This window comes from Gavialis gangeticus, unplaced genomic scaffold, assembly GCF_001723915.1.
Source record: "Gavialis gangeticus isolate Ggan-Ray unplaced genomic scaffold, GavGan_comp1, whole genome shotgun sequence".
NCBI classification, from domain to species: Eukaryota; Metazoa; Chordata; order Crocodylia; family Gavialidae; genus Gavialis; species Gavialis gangeticus.
In genome coordinates, this window is record NW_017729031.1 from 59,713,273 (window position 1) to 59,734,563 (window position 21,291).

General features: G+C 39.6%; 1 protein-coding gene across 8 annotated transcripts in view; it reads left to right on the top strand.

Annotated features, from left to right (window-relative positions):
- HNRNPA3 (heterogeneous nuclear ribonucleoprotein A3) overlaps nucleotides 1-16,712 on the top strand; it is a 24,446-nt gene extending 7,734 nt beyond the window's left edge. For 5 of the 8 annotated variants that reach the window (XM_019522995.1, XM_019522998.1, XM_019522992.1 and 2 more), the window contains 11 exons: nucleotides 1,345-1,447; nucleotides 5,616-5,738; nucleotides 5,830-5,976; nucleotides 6,059-6,269; nucleotides 6,507-6,596; nucleotides 6,676-6,768; nucleotides 6,871-6,957; nucleotides 8,123-8,269; nucleotides 9,395-9,520; nucleotides 9,632-9,704; nucleotides 9,790-12,401. In XM_019522995.1, coding sequence (XP_019378540.1) covers nucleotides 1,345-1,447; nucleotides 5,616-5,738; nucleotides 5,830-5,976; nucleotides 6,059-6,269; nucleotides 6,507-6,596; nucleotides 6,676-6,768; nucleotides 6,871-6,957; nucleotides 8,123-8,269; nucleotides 9,395-9,520; nucleotides 9,632-9,684 — 1,180 coding nt within the window. In that variant the 3' untranslated portion in view covers nucleotides 9,685-9,704; nucleotides 9,790-12,401. Of the gene's footprint in view, nucleotides 1-1,344; nucleotides 1,448-5,615; nucleotides 5,739-5,829; nucleotides 5,977-6,058; nucleotides 6,270-6,506; nucleotides 6,597-6,675; nucleotides 6,769-6,870; nucleotides 6,958-8,122; nucleotides 8,270-9,394; nucleotides 9,521-9,631; nucleotides 9,705-9,789; nucleotides 12,402-13,396; nucleotides 13,475-14,286; nucleotides 14,299-15,285; nucleotides 15,292-16,392 lie in introns of those variants that run through there. The other 3 variants (XR_002098609.1, XM_019522993.1, XM_019522996.1) reach the window with 3 other exon arrangements.
- The last annotated feature ends 4,579 nt before the right edge of the window (nucleotides 16,713-21,291 follow it).

Genomic DNA, 21,291 nt, shown 5'->3' on the forward strand with positions numbered 1-21,291 from the left:
TTTTTTTTTTTTTTTTTTTTTTTTTTTAAATGTATATGGATAATACATACTCCCATCCCAAATGATTTGCCGTGTTAGTGGTCATAGAACACGTGGTTATACTTCCTCCTTCTATTCTCATTGCTGTTGTGGCACCAAATTTCAGTCCCTCTTTCACCTCCTGCTGGTGATGGCCAACATGAAACTCTTTTAAAGATCGTAGCTTGTGACAGGAAGGAAAGGAGATTGAAGGCCTGAAAAGGGAACAGAGGAGATCTAAATGAAAAAAAGATCTTAGACTCCTTCCCAGTCTCCAGATTCTCCTTGGTTCCTCTTCTGTTCTCCTTCACAGTGCCACTAGACCAAGGGTTGTCAACTGGGGGTAGGCATACCCCCAGGGGTACTTGGAAAGGGGCTAGGGGGTAGCCCACCCTGCACTAGTGCCTCCCCAAAGCAGGGTGAGGGTACAAGGGCAGCGGTTCCCCTCAGTGGGCTGCACAAGCGCTGCCTGCCCAGCCAGACATCAGTGGGGAAGGGGAACACAGCTGTGGCCATCCAGCCCTCCCTGCTCCGTGTTTGGTTGCTGCCACCCCCACTCCACCAGAAATGTGCCCAGAAGGTGTACATGCCTTAAAAAAGGTTGATAACCCCTGCATTGGAGGTTTCCTACATAAATGTATACAACAGTAAGCCAGCATTTGCTGGCCTGCAATGCGTTTAGGTCTTTTGGCCACTTTGTAGTGCTTAAGTCCTACAAGTTACTTGATCAGTGAATAGAATGTGAGCAGGCAAACCAAATACACAAGTGATGTTTAAAAAGGATTTTTTTGACTTGGGCTTTTGAAGCATATTGGGGATAGAAATTGGACAGCTTGCATAGCAAGCTGGGTACTGTGATAAATATGTTTGCTCTCCAGCAGTGAATGAGGCCTGAAGAGTAAAATTGTATAACTGTTCTTTTTATCTAAATCCCTAAAATGTAAAGAAAGCAAAGAAACCATATAGAGCAAGTGATGCACTTCGGTAGTTCTTATTTTGTAAACTTGCTCATGGCTTTTTCTACCTCTTGTTTTCTCCTTATGGAGCTTAACCTCACCCATATCTTGTTCAGTAAAATTTAAAAATCATGGTTATTGACATGGCTTTGTAGAGTTGGGAGAAAATATGGGACTGCATGCATAGTAGCTTCATGGGTAGTAGTTGGTGTATGTGAGCACAACCTACAACATGCAGTTTGTCACTCCCAGCAGTCTAGAGAAAGGTGGCTGTCTGCTTACATATGGGCAAGGAACAAACATAAAGTGGGGTAAATACCAACTCATCCTGCTTGTGTATGTGTGGTTTTTCTTTTTGTCCCCTCCTTAGGTTAAAAGGAGCAACTGAGTTGGAGCACTCTTCCAAAATGGCCACACTCAAGGAGGACCGAGACGTTGAAGACTATAAGAGGAAAGGGAGGCGATCTTCACAGGTGCAGTATTTCTTTTTTTTTTTTTTTTTTAAAGTTAATTCTGGATGTCTTATGAGTAGACGAAACACTGGTTTATAAAAACAGAATTTTACCAGGCTACACTTGCTTGCATTTGCTGACTTTTTGCTGTGACCCTCCCTTCAAAATAAACCTACCTCTAAAGGCATCAACACTCAATCTGTTAAAACTAGGGGTTCTGAAGACTTATATTACAGTCTCAGTAACAGACTGGAAGAAAAGACTGCTTCCATGTTTTGCCATATCAATAAATTGTCCAAAGTTTCTTCTTCCAGTCTGTTACTATGAGATTTATAGTAGTGTTTTCAGAACCCCTAGTTTTGACAGGGTGCGTGTTGATGCTTTTAAAGGACAGGCTTATTTTGGGGAGAGGGTCTCAACAGTAAATTAAATGAGTTCTTCAACAGTAACCGTATCAACTCTTGGTCTTAAGAACTTTTTTCCCAGTGTTCTTGGTGAGAATAAAGACATAGTGTGTCCAATTAAAAACCATTGAAGAAGGAAATAACCTAGATTCTAGTAAAACAAGCCATTTCCCATTGTCTTCAGTAGGAAGCCCATCTGGCCTTTATTGGACATGACATGAAATGTGAATGTGTGTTTTTTGGAGGGTAGAGGCAGGCAAGGGAATATTGATAGGCAGGGATACTAATGTGGGGCAGAAAGAAACTAGTAGAGTAGGGACAAGCTCTTCTTCCAGAAATTGAGGGCAGATAAACTTAGTCCCCTCCCAAGGAGCAGAGGACTGTCTGTGCTTGTGTGTACACCTGAAGTTGGAGCTCAGATTTGTCTGCTGAAGGCACGGGAGCTTCCCTCCCCACTCTCTTTGACTTGACCAAGAACAAAAAAGAGTCAAAAGACATACCAGAAATTGGAAACCACTGTCTTTCAAAGATACGAGTTTTGAGTCTGGGCCAACTTTTTAACTCTGGAAAAATTGAGCATTACAAACTAAAGAAGCTTTCTTCTTTATTGGTTAAACATTTCTTATAGTCATGATGTGGCACTGCCCTGCATAGGAAAATATTTTAGCTGAGCATATCTGGAGTAGAGTTCAGATCTTCAACAACAACAAAAAAAAGTTTTTGTTTATAAATTAGGATGCTCTAAACATTGTAACCACTATTACTCTTGCTTCCTTGGCTAGAATGTAACTACTCCTGTGAGAGGCTTGGTAGAGTAGGAAAGTAGTTCAGGGGGTGGCAAAGAGTGATTGACTCTGGGCAGACATGGTTCTTTGGGTAAATCCAATACCTCTTTATTAGACCAATTAGAACAGCTGGAAAAATTCTTCTTTGTGAGCTTTTGGGTAGAAACACCCTTCTCAGGCTGAGGAAGCATCAGCAGATCTCTCTTTAGCCTGGGAAAGTGGTTGGAAAATTATTTCCAACAAGAGTTCATTCCTCTAAGCCTGCTGAGGGATGCAGGCATCGCTGGGGAAACATCTAGGAGAAACTGCCCAGTTTGGAGCCAAAACTTAACTTTTTAAAAGAACTTATGGGAGTTGGTGCAGTCTGATCGCTGAACGTCACTGGGCTACTGTGTAAAGCTGTCGGGGAGGGCGCTTCAAGCGTCGGCTTATTGTTGCCGGGGTGTCGGCCTTGCAGTGGTTCCCGCGGGGTTTTTAGCAGGAGCGGAACCGGGGGGGAGGGGGGGAGCTGTGCTGGCTGCGCATGCGCTTGGGGTCGGCTGTCACGTGACCCTCGCGGCTAGGCTCCATATTACGGATGAAGGAGGCGAGTCCGGACACAAAATGGAGGCTGCTGCCGCGTGGGGGGAAGGGGGCGGGGCGGCGGCCCTGACCGAGACCAGGTCGCTGCGGGGAGCGAGCTGAGGAGGAGCCGTGGCTGCAGCCCGTCAGACCGCCCGGGGCACGGGCAGCATGGCACGACGCAGCTCTGCTCGGCGGGCAGCGCTTGTGCGGGGTTTGTGGAGGCAGGCAGTAAACCGCGATGCAGGGGAGATCGCGGGACCTGGCAAAGTGCCCGCTGCTGGGTGGATAAAAGAAGCAAATGTTTGGTGCAACAGGAGAAAAACCTGCAGTGCAGAGGATGGGATGAGGACTTCCTCAGAGCAGCAAGTCACTCATCACGTCTCCAGTCATCCCTGCAAGGAAGTTAGGACTTGCATTTTTAAATGGTGGGCTGAATGTGCATTTAAAAACCCAAAAGGCTCAGATCCACCTTTCTTCCCTCTGAACAAAAATAAATAAACAAACTGAGGAGGAAATGTATACTGTTGTAAGGATTGATGAGGCAGTAACTTTCCTCACACTTGTGTATCACTGTATTTAGGTAAGCTTGAGAGGCAAGGTTTCTTGCTGTTTTTGCTAATTTTATGACACTTTTTATTAGAGTTCTTTTAGTACAGTAAAGAAAGGAACATGTATATACCAATTAGAAATGAGACTAGCTATTTTAAATGTAAAAAGTATCTTGTAAGCTAGTTTTAGTGTACACTGGGCTAATTAAACAATTTTCAGTTGGTGTCAAATTATAATGTGTAGCCAATTTTACTGTAGTTATGTCCCCCTTTTTATGGGGTTTTTTAAAGAAGATATATATTTAAAGTCTTGAAGAAAAGGTGCTAAAATGTTTTCATAAACCACTTTCATGAACTTATTTCTATCTTCTAGTCAGAAGACTACTGCCACTCCTAGCCCCCACTCTCCCTTAATATCCTTGCAGTGATCAAGTCCTTTCTCTAATTGGAAAGTTAATATTGAGGAAGTACTTTGCCTGTCTCTCTATGCAGTTGATCAACAGAAAATAGTAGCCAGAATCATACTAGCAGCCAGGCACTGCTTCTTGTTGCACTGCAGTTTAGAAAACATTAAGGTAATAAGTGGTACAAAATTTACAACCTTTTTTTGGTTTGCTGAGAACTAGCTGCCCAAGTAATGAATTTTGCCCTGCATATTTGCCTTGTAGGAAATTAAGACTTCCTTTAACTATAAAGTAAAAATCCCTCTTATAATTGGGAAGAGTTAGAATGCTGTACTTGCAGCAGCATGATAGCCCAAGGTCTCCTGAGCCTACTTGTGATAGCTCATTCATGGCAGATGCAGCATCTTCTGTGCTTCTGCGCTGCAGGATTCAAATTGTGCAGATGGCTTTGTGCCAGCACTTACGAGTGAAATGGGTAGCCTATATTTTATGTGAAAAGTCCAGTTACTAAACTATTAGTAATTATATTAGGTTATAACGTCATTCCTTTTTTTTGCCCATGTGACCTGGAACAGTTCTGCTTCTTTTATTCATTGATAAAAGTTGTCTAACGTTTGTGTAGCTTCTGTTGCACCATCAAAATTGGCTGGCATGCTTTTGAGTGCTACATCCAAGTGATATTTCCACAGCACTGAAGACAAGAGGTCTTTCCATGCAACTTCAGTCTTGTTTTAAACTAGGAAAACTTCTGCAGAAGCTTAAACTCATTACTCATTCCTGATCTGATCCTTTTTCTGTTAGCTTAAAAATAAAAAATAACCTCATTTTTAAATTGCGTGTCTCTACATATACCCTTACATCAGTAAATGAATTAATGAATTTAAACCACTGCAGCAACATTTCATAGACAAGACTGTTTCTCTTTTAGATGAGGAATAGAGGACACCAGTGTTTATATTGTTAATACTCCAGCCGGGTGTAATTAATGGCTGCTATTGGCAAGACATGTCACTTCACAGTCAGGAAAGGAAAAATGTTTCTTTTACTGGTATTTAATTTTTGTGGAGTAATATTGTTAGTACTGGAGTACAAGACTCCTTTTTATTTGTTAACTCTATTAGAGTTTACTACCTTTTGTACAATATATTAATATCCTAACGCTTACGTATTTATCTTGACGCATCATTCTATGAAAATAAAGCATTTTGTAAGATGTACACACGCACATTGTAAAAAAACAAAACTACTTTTAATTTAAGATCACCATTTCTTAGGTTTTCAGGTTCTAGATGGTTTCTCCTGGCTTGGTATTTTTTTTACCGTACTATAAACTTGTTACTATTGCAGCATCCTAGCTTCCCAACTTTGGTGAATTATTTGTAAAAATGTCATAATGTAGTTATCCAAATACATTTATTTTTATTGCTTATAAAAAAAAAAAAAATATATTGGAATCTGAAATGTGTTTTATCCTCTCCCCTCAGGGTCATGAGCCTAAAGAGCCTGAACAACTGAGAAAACTGTTCATTGGAGGCTTGAGCTTTGAAACGACGGATGATAGTTTAAGAGAACACTTTGAAAAATGGGGCACACTCACAGACTGTGTTGTAAGCTTATGACCTTTAATTTTTTGGAGGAGCATAAGAAGCTAATGTTGTTAGGTAATACAGTGACTCTTGCGTTTTGCATTTATTATAGGTGATGAGAGACCCACAAACAAAACGTTCCAGAGGCTTTGGCTTTGTGACTTACTCCTGTGTGGAGGAGGTAGATGCTGCAATGAGTGCTCGACCACATAAAGTTGATGGGCGTGTGGTTGAACCAAAGAGAGCAGTTTCTAGAGAGGTAGGTTTAACATCTTGCTGAACTGGGTACAGTTATGAAATTGCGAAATGTAAGATAATAAACATAATGTCTGCTCTTGTAGGATTCTGTAAAACCTGGTGCGCACCTAACAGTAAAGAAAATATTTGTTGGTGGAATTAAAGAAGATACAGAGGAGTATAACTTAAGAGAATACTTTGAAAAATATGGCAAGATTGAAACCATAGAAGTCATGGAAGATAGGCAAAGTGGAAAGAAGAGAGGCTTTGCTTTTGTGACTTTTGATGATCATGATACAGTTGATAAAATTGTTGGTAAGTATCAGTAGAAAATCGTAGACAGACAATGTTTCTAAGTTGCATATACCTGAATAATGCATGGAGTATAATATGCAAGTAGTTGACTGTGAAAGGACACTTTAGTCTTGCATCTAGTGAGTCTTATAAAATTTGCCATTCCTTTCTCTAGGCTGTGTACTTGTGCCTGTGGTGGTGGAGTAGCTCATCACTTCTTAATTTCAAAATTTTTCAATTTCAAATTTTTTTTTTCAGTTCAGAAATACCATACTATAAATGGACATAACTGTGAAGTGAAAAAGGCACTCTCAAAACAGGAGATGCAGACTGCTAGCTCACAAAGAGGTCAGTGTGGGATGGTCCTTTTCCTTCTGTATTAAAGTAAAAATCCTTTCAATTAACTTCATGAAAAATGTTTTTGTAGGTCGTGGTGGTGGCTCAGGCAACTTCATGGGTCGTGGAAATTTTGGAGGTGGTGGTGGAAACTTTGGAAGAGGAGGAAATTTCGGTGGCAGAGGTAATCACTGAATTCCCAAAAATGTGTTTTGCTGCACCTTGTGGCACTAACACCCGGCTTGTTTTCTGTTTATTAAAATGGGGGTTTTTGTTTTTAATGCAGGAGGCTATGGTGGTGGTGGCGGTGGTGGTGGCGGCGGGAGCAGAGGAAGCTTTGGGGGTGGAGATGGCTACAATGGATTTGGTGATGGTAAGTGAAGGTTTTTGATGATGCAAGACCTTTGCAGTAATTGTTTACTTAATATGTGTATTATGTTAAAAGCAAATACTTCAAAATTGAATGTAAACAAGCTTTATTAAAATGAGTGGAAACAGATTCAAATCTAAATTGCATTTTTAAAAACATTGTAAATGGTACAGCCACATAAGTATACATGATAAATAAAATGGTTATATGAGTTAACTTTTATTACAGTTGTCTGCTTCTGGCTGAACTCTTGAAAAGTACATTGCCATATTGACCTTGGAGTGAGTTGTCTTGAAATATTTCAGATGTAAGAAGCATTTCATAAAACAGTTCATGTTCTGGGAACTTGGATTTAGATAAGCATCCAGAATTAACTGATAGGATTTGTGGAAGTTCTGTTCAATTGTTGTTGTAGATAGAGAAGTGCTATCTAAAGAATATGGGAGGGTACAGTTTTTTTGATTCTTCATGTGCTTGTGCATTGTTGCACAGTTCATCTGGACTATTCATTTGCATAAAAATTAATCCCATACTAAGTGCTGTGGTTTGTCCAACTCTTTGCTTTTGATTATGTAAGAGCGAAAGGACATTTCTCAATGATGCAAATGTAACCACAGCTGGTATGTTTGGATCAGATTCTCAACCTCAAGGTGACCTGTCTCAAAAATAACTTATTTTATTACCATGCTTGCCTCCATACAGACGGGCTGGGGGAGGAGCCAATCGAGAAAAGCCTGAGACCTGCCTCCATCTGCTTATCCCTTCATACCCCCTGTAGTACCCCTCAAATATTGTGCAGCAGCTTAGAGTGCAGGGGCATCCTGGCTAAGAATCACTGGTCTGGATTGAAAGCTACAAAGTGGATTTGAGGCTAGAACTGTTCTATGCTACAGAACTGTTAGTATAGGTTAGTCAGGAACATGAAGAGTTTTATAGTCCTTGACTTGAACAAAATTGCATTTGCTGGTATGGGAGGTGACCTTACTGTACTGTGGTATAGAACAGCCACAGTGCTTCTAGTATAGATGTAGCCTAATACATGTTAAATTTAATATTTTTTTTAATTATTATTTTTTTTAGCTCTGACTGAAACAATTCATTTCTAGGTAAATCCACACTTGATTATGGGGAAGACCTGATCATTTTTTTTTATTATTTTTTTTTTAAGGTGGGAACTATGGAGGTGGACCTGGCTATGGTAGTAGAGGGGGTTATGGCGGTGGTGGAGGACCAGGCTATGGAAACCCAGGTGGTGGATATGGTGGTGGAGGAGGAGGATACGATGGTTACAACGAAGGAGGAAATTTTGGTGGTGGTAAGATTTCTATTTTAAGAATAGACTCACATTAACATTAACTCTTACTGTTAACAGGCTTTAGTTGCGTAGAATCCAAAATTACAGAAGTTCTAAAATTGTTAGGGGATGTAGTATGGTTGGGCCAAAATTAATGGAGCCACGTAATGTGAAGGGGTGAAATATACCATGCTACAAAAGCATGGCTTCAGTACAAGTTGCATCCATGTTTGCAGCTGTACTGCATTACTATAACTGTACCAGCAAAATGCTAATATGTAGTGTAGACCTGACTTAACTGTTATGGATCTTACTGATGTCAGGGGAGAGAGGATCACTGTCTATGTAGATAGGCTCTCTGAGGCTTTTGTCCTTGTACGTATTGTGATAGTGCACTAATTTAAATAATTGTTTTAGTTCAAATGCAGCCCTTTTTTGTGGATGTCTTTTAAAATTGGAGCATGAATAGTTAAGTATATAATACATTAATGGCTTTGATTTGACTAGTGCTACACAAGAGCCTGCACTAGTTTTAACTAAACCATGTAAGAAGCCAATCCTGGTCAAAGATCAGTGTGTTTTGCATGTGGAGAATAGGCCTGTGCAGCTGCTTAGTAAAGCAGTTTGTTTAACATGTATTTAATTACTTTCAGTTGGGCCTTTTTAAAAGGTAACTAAACTAGGCCATGAAGTGGGATAGTTGGATGGAGATAAGAGTCCCTTTCTGCTAGAGGGTATAAATATTCAGCATACTGGAAGTTCATTTTGGTAGCTAACAAGGTTTTCAGCCCAAAGAAATGACCAATATGAAGCAGTTCATCTTGTTTTAATAGTATCTCTAACTGTGGTATTTATCTAGCTGTGCTTATTTCTAGTTCTTGGTTAAAACAGTGTTTAACTAGTTTAAAATTTTTACTCAGTACTGAAAAGAACAAAGCTGCAGTAAACTTCTTCTGTTTTTCAAGATGTTCCAATTTGGCCTTAACTGTAGCCTTTCCTTTCGAGTTCCTGAACCTGAGGCCTACTTGTTGAGTTGTCCAGCTTTTGTTTATAAAGTTATCTCTTCAGTAGTGAAATGTGAGATAATGGTTACAGTTTTATATAGTGTATAAAAAAATAAATATATAATTTTTTTTACTATTTCAGGGAACTATGGTGGCAGTGGAAACTATAATGATTTTGGTAATTATAGCGGACAGCAGCAGTCTAACTATGGACCGATGAAGGGAGGTGGCAGCTTTGGTGGCAGGAGCTCAGGCAGTCCCTATGGTGGTAAATATGAATTAATTGAGGATAAAAATTACATCAAAAATCCTTTAAAAAAATTACATCTATAATAAATGTATATTGCAGTCTACAATATATATGTATTACTGCCTACAGGTGGTTATGGATCTGGAGGGGGAAGTGGTGGCTATGGAGGGCGAAGATTCTAAAAATAGATTATCAGAAATGGGTAGGTATTTATACATATTTATGTTGATTGTGAAAAATAAACCACTGTTCACAGAGTAATAATTTTCTTATCCTGTATTCAACAGGCTACAGTTCTTAGCAGGAGAGAGAGCGAGGAGTTGTCAGGAAAGCTGCAGGTTACTTTGAGACAGTCGTCCCAAATGCATTAGAGGAACTGTAAAATCTGCCACAGAAGGAACGATGATCCATAGTCAGAAAATTTACTGCAGCTTAAACAGGAAACCCTTCTTGTTCAGGACTGTCATAGCCACAGTTTGCAAAAAGTGCAGCTATTGATTAATGCAATGTAGTGTCAATTAGATGTACATTCCTGAGGTCTTCTATCTGTTGTAGCTTTGTCTTTTTTCTTTCTTTTTTTTTGTTTGTTTTGTTTCCCATTACATCAGGTATATTGCCCTGTAAATTGTGGTAGTGGTACCAGGAATAAAAAAACAATTAAGGAATTTTTAACTTTTCAATATTTGTGTAGTTCAGTTTTTCCACATAGTAAAATTTCTTTAACAAAAAATAAAGAAATATAGCTTAGGGTGTTTCCTTGTTTAGTTAATAGAGAGATTAATGCGCTTCTGAATTACTATTTTGTATTAATTTAAAGTTAACAATAGAAACACCAACTGATCTGCAGTCTTAAAGGGTCTAGTCTCTAAGTGTGTATGTATATGCAACTGCCATTGACATGAGTTTTTTATATATGCACACAGGAGACATTTGTATGTTGCAATATAGTTTGTTTAGATGTACAACTAGGATTGAGTTTAATTTAAATTAGTGTTTGTGAATTATAGAATTAAGTTTTACTTTCAAATGAAAATTTCAAATTACTTTGGTTTGTGCATATTTTTTTAACTTGCTCTGTATTAGTGCTAGCTCTGCAAAACATAAGGCATAGTAAATATTTTAAACAAAAATGACTTCAGCCACGTTCAAGCTGCCTCATTTGAGATGTATTAAGGGGATACCTGCAGTGTTTGTGCAGATTCTGGGTGAAGAGAAGGGCTTGTTTTTATACACTTTTATTATTTTAAAACAAAATGAACTCCCTTACCTGTTACCCTAAAATGGGGGTTTCAGATGTATAATCTGCAGAGGTGATCACTTGGCCTGTAGCATTGATTGGGGAAAGGGGGGAGGAGGGAAATGTTCTGTAGCTACAGCCAAGTGCCTGGGCAAGATCCATAGTACTGCTAAGGCCCCAGTGCCACAAGAATAAACCCAGCATTTTGGCTCATTCCCATGGCAGCAGGAAATGCCCACAACACTGGGCTTTTTCCCGTGGTGCAAGTGCCCTAGTAGCACCATAGCTCATGCCCAGGCACTTGAGCCTTGCGGTGGGGAAAAATGCTGTGGTGCCAGGATTTTTCCTGCAGTGCAGCTGCTCTCACTTGGATGCTTAGCAGCCAAGTTGGCAAGGGCTGAGGCACCCTAGGAAAAATCTCAGACTGGTAACAGCCAAGCGCCTAAAAGACCAGGCCTCTCTCTACCGGGTCCTGGACTGGCATGAGGGAAGGGGAGTCCAATGGGTGTGGTCTGGCCTGCAGGCTTGTCTTGCGGTACTTATTTGCCCGCAGGGCCAGACAAGCTTGATGCCCCTGCCCTAGAACATACCTCTTTGGTATATGAATAAAGCCATGCTTTGGGAGGGTAGCATGGACCTCTTTCGCTCCTTCCTTCCCCCTGATTTTAACTATTTCATTTGACCAAGCTGTCACAGAGAGAGAGGTATATGTTGAAAAACAATTTAATGGCTATATACTTTCTTGCATGCACCATAGGCAACTTTTCTGGATACATTCTTCTGACTGGGAGCCAAGGGTAGCACAAGTGTAATCCCTCACAATCCCAGGTAATCCATTGAGAGACTCCTGATGCTGGACACATTAGCATAGTTCATAAGCACTTAACCTGTTCAAATAAGGTTTAAGGTTAAGTGAAAACCTTCTGTCTTTTTTTTTGGCTGGAAGTGGGATTTTTTTTTTTCTGGCTACCATGTGATGGCAGACTTGGTACCACTCTGCTTACAGAGTTCATGTTTAGTTTGATATGTTCCAGTTTTCATTTGATTTACACTGGAATGATTCAAGCTTCTTAACATAAAGGCCTTAGCAAGTGAGCTCAATCCCTCACTTCTGGACTCCATACCTGCCACCCTTCCCCCTCCCCAACACCTCCCAAATCCAGGCATTAGCCTGCCCTTTCCTCAAGCTGATCTGACTTTTCTCTCGACTATTGCCAGGGCATTGCTTTCTTTCAATACAGACTCGGAAGAGTAGGGACACAGTCAGTAGAAGAAAGTCCCAGACACTTGACAGTATGTGGTGCTGGAATTGCTCTCACGTGTTTCACCTCTGGGTCAATGTGCAGTATAAGGTAAATGCAATTCCAGCATAGGAATGGATTTGCAAAGATGTTTATGTTGTGGCTTAAGTTACAATCCAAACTGCTAAAAGTTACAATTAAAGAAGTTGTAGAAAATACATCAACACACACAAGGTGCATTACAAAATCATTTTGAACAATGTTGTTAAACATTGTTATGGGAACATGTTCAGATTTCAGTATGCTGAAACAATGAGCTGAAACAATGAGCACTGTCAAGGTTGCTAAACTGCAATTTTTTTTTTCATTTTGGTTTTAAAGCCAGCTTTTTGTGTGGAGGTACAACGTAGATCTTAATCTTCTTTAAAAACAAAGTCCATAATTGTTCACCTCTTATGCATCCATGGAGTACGACTATTCATTTAAGACTGGGTTGAAAGATTATACCAATAATGAGGGGCGTGTGTCTAGTATGTGGGCTTTTTTTAAGCAACATCTTGGAATTTGTGCATAGTGGGTCAGACTTCAAAAGGGGTTGTATTTGGCATCTAACCTTCATTTTACGAAATGGACTGAACGATTTCTGACTTGCATTAAGCAAATATTTGCCTATAGGACTCGGACTTGGGCCTGCATCTGAAGGGACCAAATTGGAGTATTGGTGAATGTCTCTTTAGAAAAGCTAATACAATATTATTGGATTTGTGGAAGGTCTTGACAGTGTTCTTTTTTTAACAGGGTTTCTGTAGCTACATTGTGACTCTGTTTACTTTGAAATTCAGCATGATAATAAAGTTTATCAATATCTGCTTAAAGGTTGCACCCAAATCTTGAAGTCTCCAAGTGACCTGTTTTATAGGTGGGTGGGATAGTGTAGTCTGGTATGCAATGTGGAAAAGTGTAAGCTTTAAGGACAGCAATTAACCAGTTTTAAAGAACCTAGGTATACTTCTTAGCAAAGTATGGATCAAAGGAGACTTAAGACAGGACTTCAGCAGCCTATTGAGTATGGACAAGTCAGCATAATTACAGAATGACAAGGCAGCAGGAGCAACAGCTTCAACTTCCAGAAAAGTGAAGGCATAAGATACTGTGCTGATAGTGAGCAGCTTTCCAAAGGCTAGTTAAATCTGCTTATCACAGCTGAAATATCGAAGAAAGTCTAGCAAGAGTTCTTCACCTTTTGGAACCTCCTTGAGTGATAGCTACTTGAGTTGACTCAAAATCAATAGGTCTAGCATTTAGACCTGAAAGGAAGGGCAATGAGCATAGGTAAGGTTTGCCTTTAAAATTTTTCTTGAATTAAAGGGTAATGGTTTTCTTAAACAAGGTAAGAGTAACATCTTTAATTTGCAGGTTGAATGAGAAGCTGTTGCTTGAGGAAAATGGGGAATATCTTGCATGTCCTCTTCATTGTGAAGGTTTCTGATTTGGGTAAGATTTGTAGCGCACAGCACTCGGCACTTTAATTCTTCCTAGAATCGTTTTTCTTTTTTTAGCAGCTTTGTACTGATGCTGCTTCTTGATAAGAGTAGAAATGTTTTTAGCCTGCTTCAGCTGCTGCATCTTGGGCTGCTTAGTCAAGTTGTGTCTGCTGGTGTGAGCCTCTACACTTAAGATTTTACTGCTGTACTAATATGGGTATAAATTGTAATGTACCATAAACTAGCAAACATACATGCTATAAACTGACTTAAGATGTTCTCTACTCCTGCCCAAAGTATATATTAGGGAGTACAGGAGCAATTCTGAATAATTTGCTTTTTAGGGCTTTGTGGGCCTGCAGTAATGCACAGACTAAAGCCCTGTACAAACTTGGTTATCAAGCAACAGACTATATAGATACTGTTAACAGCAGAAAACTTGAAAATGTTTGACCTAATTCAACAACTTTTTTTTCTTTTAGTAGGGCCTATTTTAAGCTAGAAGTAAACTTTTAAGATGCTTTATTTGCATACAGTGTGCACTTTTCTGGAAAATTTGGCTACTAGAAATCTGGGGTGCATGTCCTAAAGAAATGGATGGAGCAGAAATTCTGCTACTGCACAAGGCAGACTGGCCTGGTCTCTTGAGCCAGGTGGGCAGCCAGTAGCACTTGCCACATCCTGCAGGTTAACAGAGCGGCCACAAAAACAAGTTATTTTTGTCCTTTTATCCCCCTTCGCTGCCTATTTTCTCTACAAAATGATTGTGCTTACATATTTTCAAGAAGAAAAACGGTTTTCATTCTGCCTTTCAAAACTAAGGTGGCATATCTTGTTTGGGGGCAGGTGTGTGTGTATAGAGAGAGAGTAATGCTGTTTTGATGTGGTGGCTAGGCAATAAAATAACTTCCACTTCTGTGAGGAAGAATGTTTTTGCAGGAGAGTACTTGACACTGCTCTTGTTCTTTGGAGTGGGGTGTGCATATGTGGTTTTTCTAGTTTTGAGGTGTTTTTTTTCTCCTCCTCAACTGAACAAAATGGTAGTTGGGGATGTTTTTACGGTGGTCCCTTTCTGCCTTCTCTGTAGACATTAGTCTGGTACACTATTTAAACAATTCAGTCAGGCAGGTTGTTCTTTTCCAGTAAAGAAGAGCCATAGTACAAGTCTTACCTTTTTTATGCAGTATTAGCTGGACCTAGATTGACACTGTTTAACATTTTAAAAGCATTAACGTGTATACATTGGAATGTTTCACTTGAACAGTTTTAGCTGAAAGGTGTGTATGTGTTACTGACTTCTTTTTCTTTTCTCTTTCGTTAATTTCAGGATTTAAATTTTGTAATTTTAGTCCTCTCGGATTCTAGAACATAACCTTCTGAAAGTACTGGCATGAACTGCTACAAAAACTTTATTTTTTGTGTTGTCGCACTGCAGGTTTTTATACATTATATTGCAGTTACTGTCCTGGTTTAAATAAAAACAGCATGGAAATCACTATGGCTGTCTGAACAAATTTAGACGATCCATTCAGGACAACTTTCTACATCTCGAGCAGAGATGACATTGAAAACAACTTGCTTACTGGGCCAAACTGTTTTCAAATACCTGCTGTATTTTAGTATACTATGTGCCTGCTTGTATTTGGTACCTAAACTATTCTTTTTGAGGGACAGGAATCCTTTTGGAACACTTTAAATTTCTAATCTAGAAAATGAGTTTGTTTGTTTTTTTTTTTTTTTAGTTGCTGAAGCCTACTCCTAACTCAAGGGGTTAAAATATGTGAAGCTTATTTAATCTTGTTAGGCATACACAGTTTCCAGAAAGTATTTCAAGTATTAAGTACCAGCTGCTTTTAACATACCAGTTCTCCAATCTGTAAAGTAGAAAAGGCAAATTTTTATTGTAGATTTCTTGTGGAGAAAGCTGTATGCTATGTGTGTTTGTTTGTTTTTTTTGTTGTAGTTGTTGTTTTTAAGTAAAAATCTATCTAATCTGAAAAGCTTTGTAGATTGGTAGCACTTTATTCAGAGAGAGCATCCTTTTAGCTCTTTTTGCATATGCGGCCCCCCCCCTTAATTACAATATGTAGAATAAATTCTTGTATATACGTGTGCAAGAGTCGTAACAAGTGCTGTTTTTCATAGCCAGCACTCTCCATGCTCCAAACAGATTTCTTCAGGGGGCAGGAGCCAATTTGAGTGTTGCTACTGTACTTGTGGCTGCCATGCTCTGTTTCTTTCTAGTTCTTAACACTTTTTTTCCTTTTTTTAGTTGGATGCTTTTTGGATACAAGGATTGTAGAATGTAATGTAAAAATCTAATTGGTGATTCATTTAATCAAAGATACGTATATTGAGAGACAGCTATAGCTATAAGGCATTAATTCGTCCTTTGCAGGAGTGGGGAACTCCCGTTAAATTTGTGTCCATTTTTAAAAACTCCACCTTTTTTGTTTGGTGTGTTTTTGGTTTTTTTTTAACTTGCATTGAATGAATGACAGTCTGTCCCCATTTTCTCAGCAGGGGTGTGGGTTGATGCAGAGGTGAGATTTGAAATCTGCTTATCCATAGAAGATTACCAAAAATTAAGGCAAGCTTTAATATTATAAAACTGGACATCTTAATTCAAAACTGTCCAGTTTACATCATTTTAATGGGGAAAGGAAAAATTATTCTAGTTCTTTGTTTTTGATAGTGCACATGTAGTATTGACTTGGTGAGATGTGTATTTTAAGTTACTCCTTTAGAAATATATTCCTATAGAAGAAGCTTTCAGTCAGCAATGCAGCTAATAAATCTTGCATTTTTAAAATACATTTTGACAATTTAATGTGAAGAATGTTCTTTTTGATATCAGTACATTTTTAATGTCTGATAAATGCATCTTTTTTCCCTCCCCCTCCACTACCTCCACTGTGGCTCCTGCAGGGTGATATGCAGGGGAAAATCAACTGAGGCAAGTATCTCCATCCTAGAAGAAAGACCTTCACCTAAAGGATATCTCTACTTGGAAACGGAAGTTATTGTATAGACCTAAATAACCACAGACCTAAAGGGTACTATTCTTTTTTTTTATAGTATTGAATTTTATAACTTCCAGTTAAGTATTAAGCAGCCATGAAATATTGAATGTGACCTCAAATTGTAGTCCATAATGGATTCAATAACTTCTACTTTTTTGTACAAAAGAACAAATTTGTAAATTCTCAAATGACTTTTATATAAAAATTAAAAGAAATTTCTGAACTCTGGGTACTTTGTGTGTGTTTTTCTAAGGACCTAGTGTCTAAGAACTCTTGATGTTTGTTTCCATTAGTGATATAGAAGACTGAACAACAAGTCTTTTCAGCTCAGGACTCTTCTGCTACCGACTTAACAGTTTTTGATTTTTGTATGTTGCAAAAATGCGTATTTTAGAATTCCTGGTTAAGTGCTGATGGCACTCCTAGCTCTAGAAGCTTTATTCAGGAAATGAACAGCCTATGCATAGGGATTTAGGAACATAATAGCTTAGTAATTCTCAACCAGGTTGCCACAACATTGTTTACACTGCTAGGTCTGCAAACATTTCTCACAGTCTAAACCCAGAGGTTTCAAATAAAGAATCCATAGGCTGCTTCCAGACAAGCACAGATGTGCAGTATATGGCACCACAGACCAGTCTGAGCCACCACACATGCAGGCATTCCCTGTGCTGCTACCTTGCAGTATGGAGGCATGTTTTGACCTTTTGAGAGATCCTGGGGTCAAAAAAACCTGCTTTAAAAATTGGGCAGCACACATGAGCTGCCCAAAACTGGAGCCTAGCCAGGGCCACATTCTAATGGCCAGCTAGGCTCCCAGCTGCAGGAGCACTGTGGCTGCAGCTTCTAGAGGCTTCCAGGACCCCAGGTAAGGCTGCTGGGGCCAGCAAGAGAATTTCCTTTTTTCCTGTAGTCAAACACTTAGATTTGATGGATATGTCAGTAAAAATGTGCACAAAGAAAAAAGGTACATGGGACTTCAGTTAAACTGGTGCAGGTCTCTTGCACTTTTTTGTGATTTGCACCCTCTTCTAAGTTGGCTAGTCCTTCGTGAGTAGAAATAGGGTGCACCTGTTACCACGCACAACTTGAAGTAGTTGGGAATGCAACCAGAAGCTTTGGTTAGGCAAGTTTTAAAAAAACAACAAAACCTGGCAAATCTGTCCTTGTAACTTAAGGAAAATTATATCCTATGTAGAAATTTTGGCAAATAAGGGGACTTGAAATGTATGTTCTCTTGGGGTAGGGGAGGAACCCTAGAGTAACCAACAGGTAGTGCTTTTTCCTGAGGCTACTGCTGTAATCTTAAGCATGCTTTATTTAGTAGAGATTAAAAATGCTGAGTTTAAGACTTAAAAAAAAATAAAAGTCCTGAGGAAACAATATTAATTACTGAAGCTTTTTTCCTTTTGGGAAGGGAATGTTAACTTAGCAGGCAAGTTCTTAAAGTATCTGCAACAGTTTATATCACACCTATGCATGCTGTTAAGACAGCATTCCATAATGCATTGGGTTGAGTACAGCATTTGAAGCATGCTAGAGCAGGGCTAGGCACTGACAGGTGCCAGAGTGAGGCAGGTGAAGGCATTTTGCTTGTCGTGTTAGTGGGGAAGGGGCCAAGGTTACACTGGCACAACCAGGATCAGGCCCCTTGTGGTTCCCGTGCTGTGCACCCCTGGTGCACCAACATCTTAAAAGTCAAAGTTGTGGATGTTTTTGGCACACTACCCAAAAACATTGCTGACCCCTGAGCTGTAACTATACCTAGTAACTAACTGTTCATAAAATAGATCTCACTATTAGAAAATTGCTTAACTTTTCATTACAACAGATTCTCATGAGCTCTTTCTTTGAAAGAGTTGAGTCTCTGAAAGGCAGCAGCAGTTGGTGATAAAGCACCACTTATCTGGCTTTGCATCTTCATATTTAAAAAAAATGCTTGCTTTGTATAAGATGTAAGTCAAGCATTCTAAAGGTTTATGGTTATATTTGCAACCCTGATTCTGACACCAGCATGGTTAAGGTCTGACCACATAATGAAAGACGCCTTTTTTCCCATAGGACTCCTACCTTACTCGGTGCAGAAGAACTGGCAGGAGGGTAGATTTCAGGAGCAATCCGGTATCGCCTGACTTTCAACACTGACTTCACAACCTAAATATTGGTAATATTTTCCACAAATGTAAAGGCCTGCTTAGAGAAGCCCTTTGGCTGTAAAACTGTCTGCTGTTCAGTAAGCCTAATTACATATTTGGCAGGCAGTGTATTTAAGTCTTTTGAAGTTGGAAAGGCAACTTTTTTTCTTTTTTTAAGAAACCAATTAAGTCAGAGATCCTTTTCATTCAATAAAAGGGTACCTGAAAGACCTGCAGCTTGTCCATGGTTCAGTCTAAGCTTGGCAATCATTGAAGCTACACTTCCCAATGATTCATCTTCCAAGGAGGTAGTAAAATACTGCTCTACCTGCAACCAAGTCCCTCTTTTTATCCTACTAAAAGGGAGAATACTGAAATACCTTTGTAATTGCAAGTAAATACAATTCAGCATGTTCATACCCCTAGAACAGCAGAGGCAAGAACAAATGAGTAACAACTACAGTCCACTGGAAAATGGCTCACTTACTGATACAGTCTGTGGCTTGCTGTGATCACATTGATTACTCCCTCAAATTGCTCTCCTACCATGTATGTACACTGTCAACTTTTTTAGGTTGTAAAAATGTCACAGTGCAGCCCACAGCAGCTCCAGTTATGTAGGGAGGAGCAACTGGGGAAACAGTTGACCTGGGAAGGGTATGGGGGTTGTGTCCTGGGGGGCTTTAGGAGGGGTTTTTTTTCTCATGCTCTGGAGGCAAGAGGAGGATCAAGCAAAGGTAAAAATTGAAACAAATTACTCTAAATTACTTACCAAAGTGTCCGGAACAAAGTAATGTATCTTTTTAATATACTGAATAACTTTAAGGTTAGGATTATTAGGGAGAATATTCTGTCTTCTCAAAGGCACTTTCAGAATGTGTTCTTAATGATGTATTGAATTAAGTTAAACTAATAGTTTAAAGATTGGGTTCTAGAAAATCAGCCTGTGATGTTCCTGATTTTTCTGTGTTTTATAAAAGTCAGTATTTTTTTTTTATTTTTTTTTTACACTGGGGGGGGAAGGAATGTGAGTTACTTATCAATCTTGTCTGTACTGCTTTTGAAGAAAGTTTTGTAGGATTAATAGTCATTCCTTACCTTCTGTTCTAATGATATGTATCAGCAGTGTTGGCGCACAATTTCTCCATCCTTCAAAAAAGCTACTTCCCATTGTTCTGAATAGGACTGAAACTTTGAGCAAAGAACACTGTAGGCACTGTCATAAATTGTCTTGAATATTTGCTTGGGGCCCCCAGCCTCATCTAGTCTGAAATCCCTGACACCAGCCCAGGTGTAGCCTCTAGAGCAGTGATTCTCAACCAGGATGGCATGATGCATTGGGGTGCTGTGAGAGCCTTTCAGCAGTGCTACATAATGTTAGCAGTTGTAAGTATGCAAACATAATTTACAAGATAAATCCTAATATTAATAAATAGGAAACTACAGTATTAAACTTTCTGATCCATTGTGGTCTTTTGAGTACTTTGCAACAAAATAAAATAAAGTGCCTAGCTTTCAGTTGCTTTTTAAGAGGGTGCCTTGAGCTTAAAACATGCTGAGGAAAAACCATGCTAGAGTGAGTAGAAGAATTCTCTGGCTCTTCTGACTCCAGGGCCTGGTCTGGCCTTCAGGGCTAGGGACAAGTTACAAACGAGTGTTTAATGATCAGATACAAATCCAAATCTGTAACGAAAGAAGTTCAGTGCACATAAACTAGTTTCAGCCATTTTGAAAGTAGCTTTAAGATGAGACTGGATGGAGGGTAGTATCAGATTTAACTGATTTAACTTAAAATCAGTTATATTGAACTTCTGTCCCAGTTCCCCTCTGGATTTAAGTTTAACTCAGTCCCCTAGCATCTTGGAATGTTTTACAGGCTGGGTGGGCTAACCTTGGCCCAAACTGTTTGCTCCAGCAGAGTAGAGAGATGCCAATGGTGGCCCAGGCCAGGTGTTTGCAATTTTGGAATCAAAAGTAAATGTCTGTTCACTTGCTTATTGGTTCAATCTCCACTGTTTAGACTAACCTGCAAAGATTACATTGACTTAGTCTCAGGTTTTTTGACTCTATATGTAGCCTTGGGCACTGACTTCCTTTAGTTATCCAGAGCCTTCCCTCAGGAGCTGAACTGGAGGGACTTCTCTTATGTAACTAGAGATCAGATCAAGTGGGGAGCTTGCCCAGATTTGTCCTCATTTGGCAGTATTGGGGCTAGAGCTTGCACATACTTTCTACTGACAGCTGGGGGAGGGGCTGTAAAACTCTTAAGGAGGGGTTGCTTACAATGTGTGTGGTGCCTTCTGCTGGTGTCCCTTGTGGGGCAAGTAAGAGCTACAGGAGGAGGTGGTGGGGCTCTAAAATGAAGTGCTCATGGTGGAGGATCCTTATTTGATGCTGGAGATCTCTAGGGCTACAAAAGGTAATGCAGGAGAAGGAAGAGTATGTGGACTCCCAGGAAGGTGGAAGTTTGTGACCTTTGGCAGCAAGCAGGGGTCTTCATCCCCACAAATGCTTAACAGTTGTCATCCCTGCAGTGGTTTGCCAAGAGAACAGATATGGAGCTCTAGCAACAGAAGAGAAGGAACTCAGACCTCCACAAGGTTCCACTGCTGCGAAAAGAAAGTGATGGGTGGTGATGGCTGGTGACTCCCTTCTCTGGATGATGGATG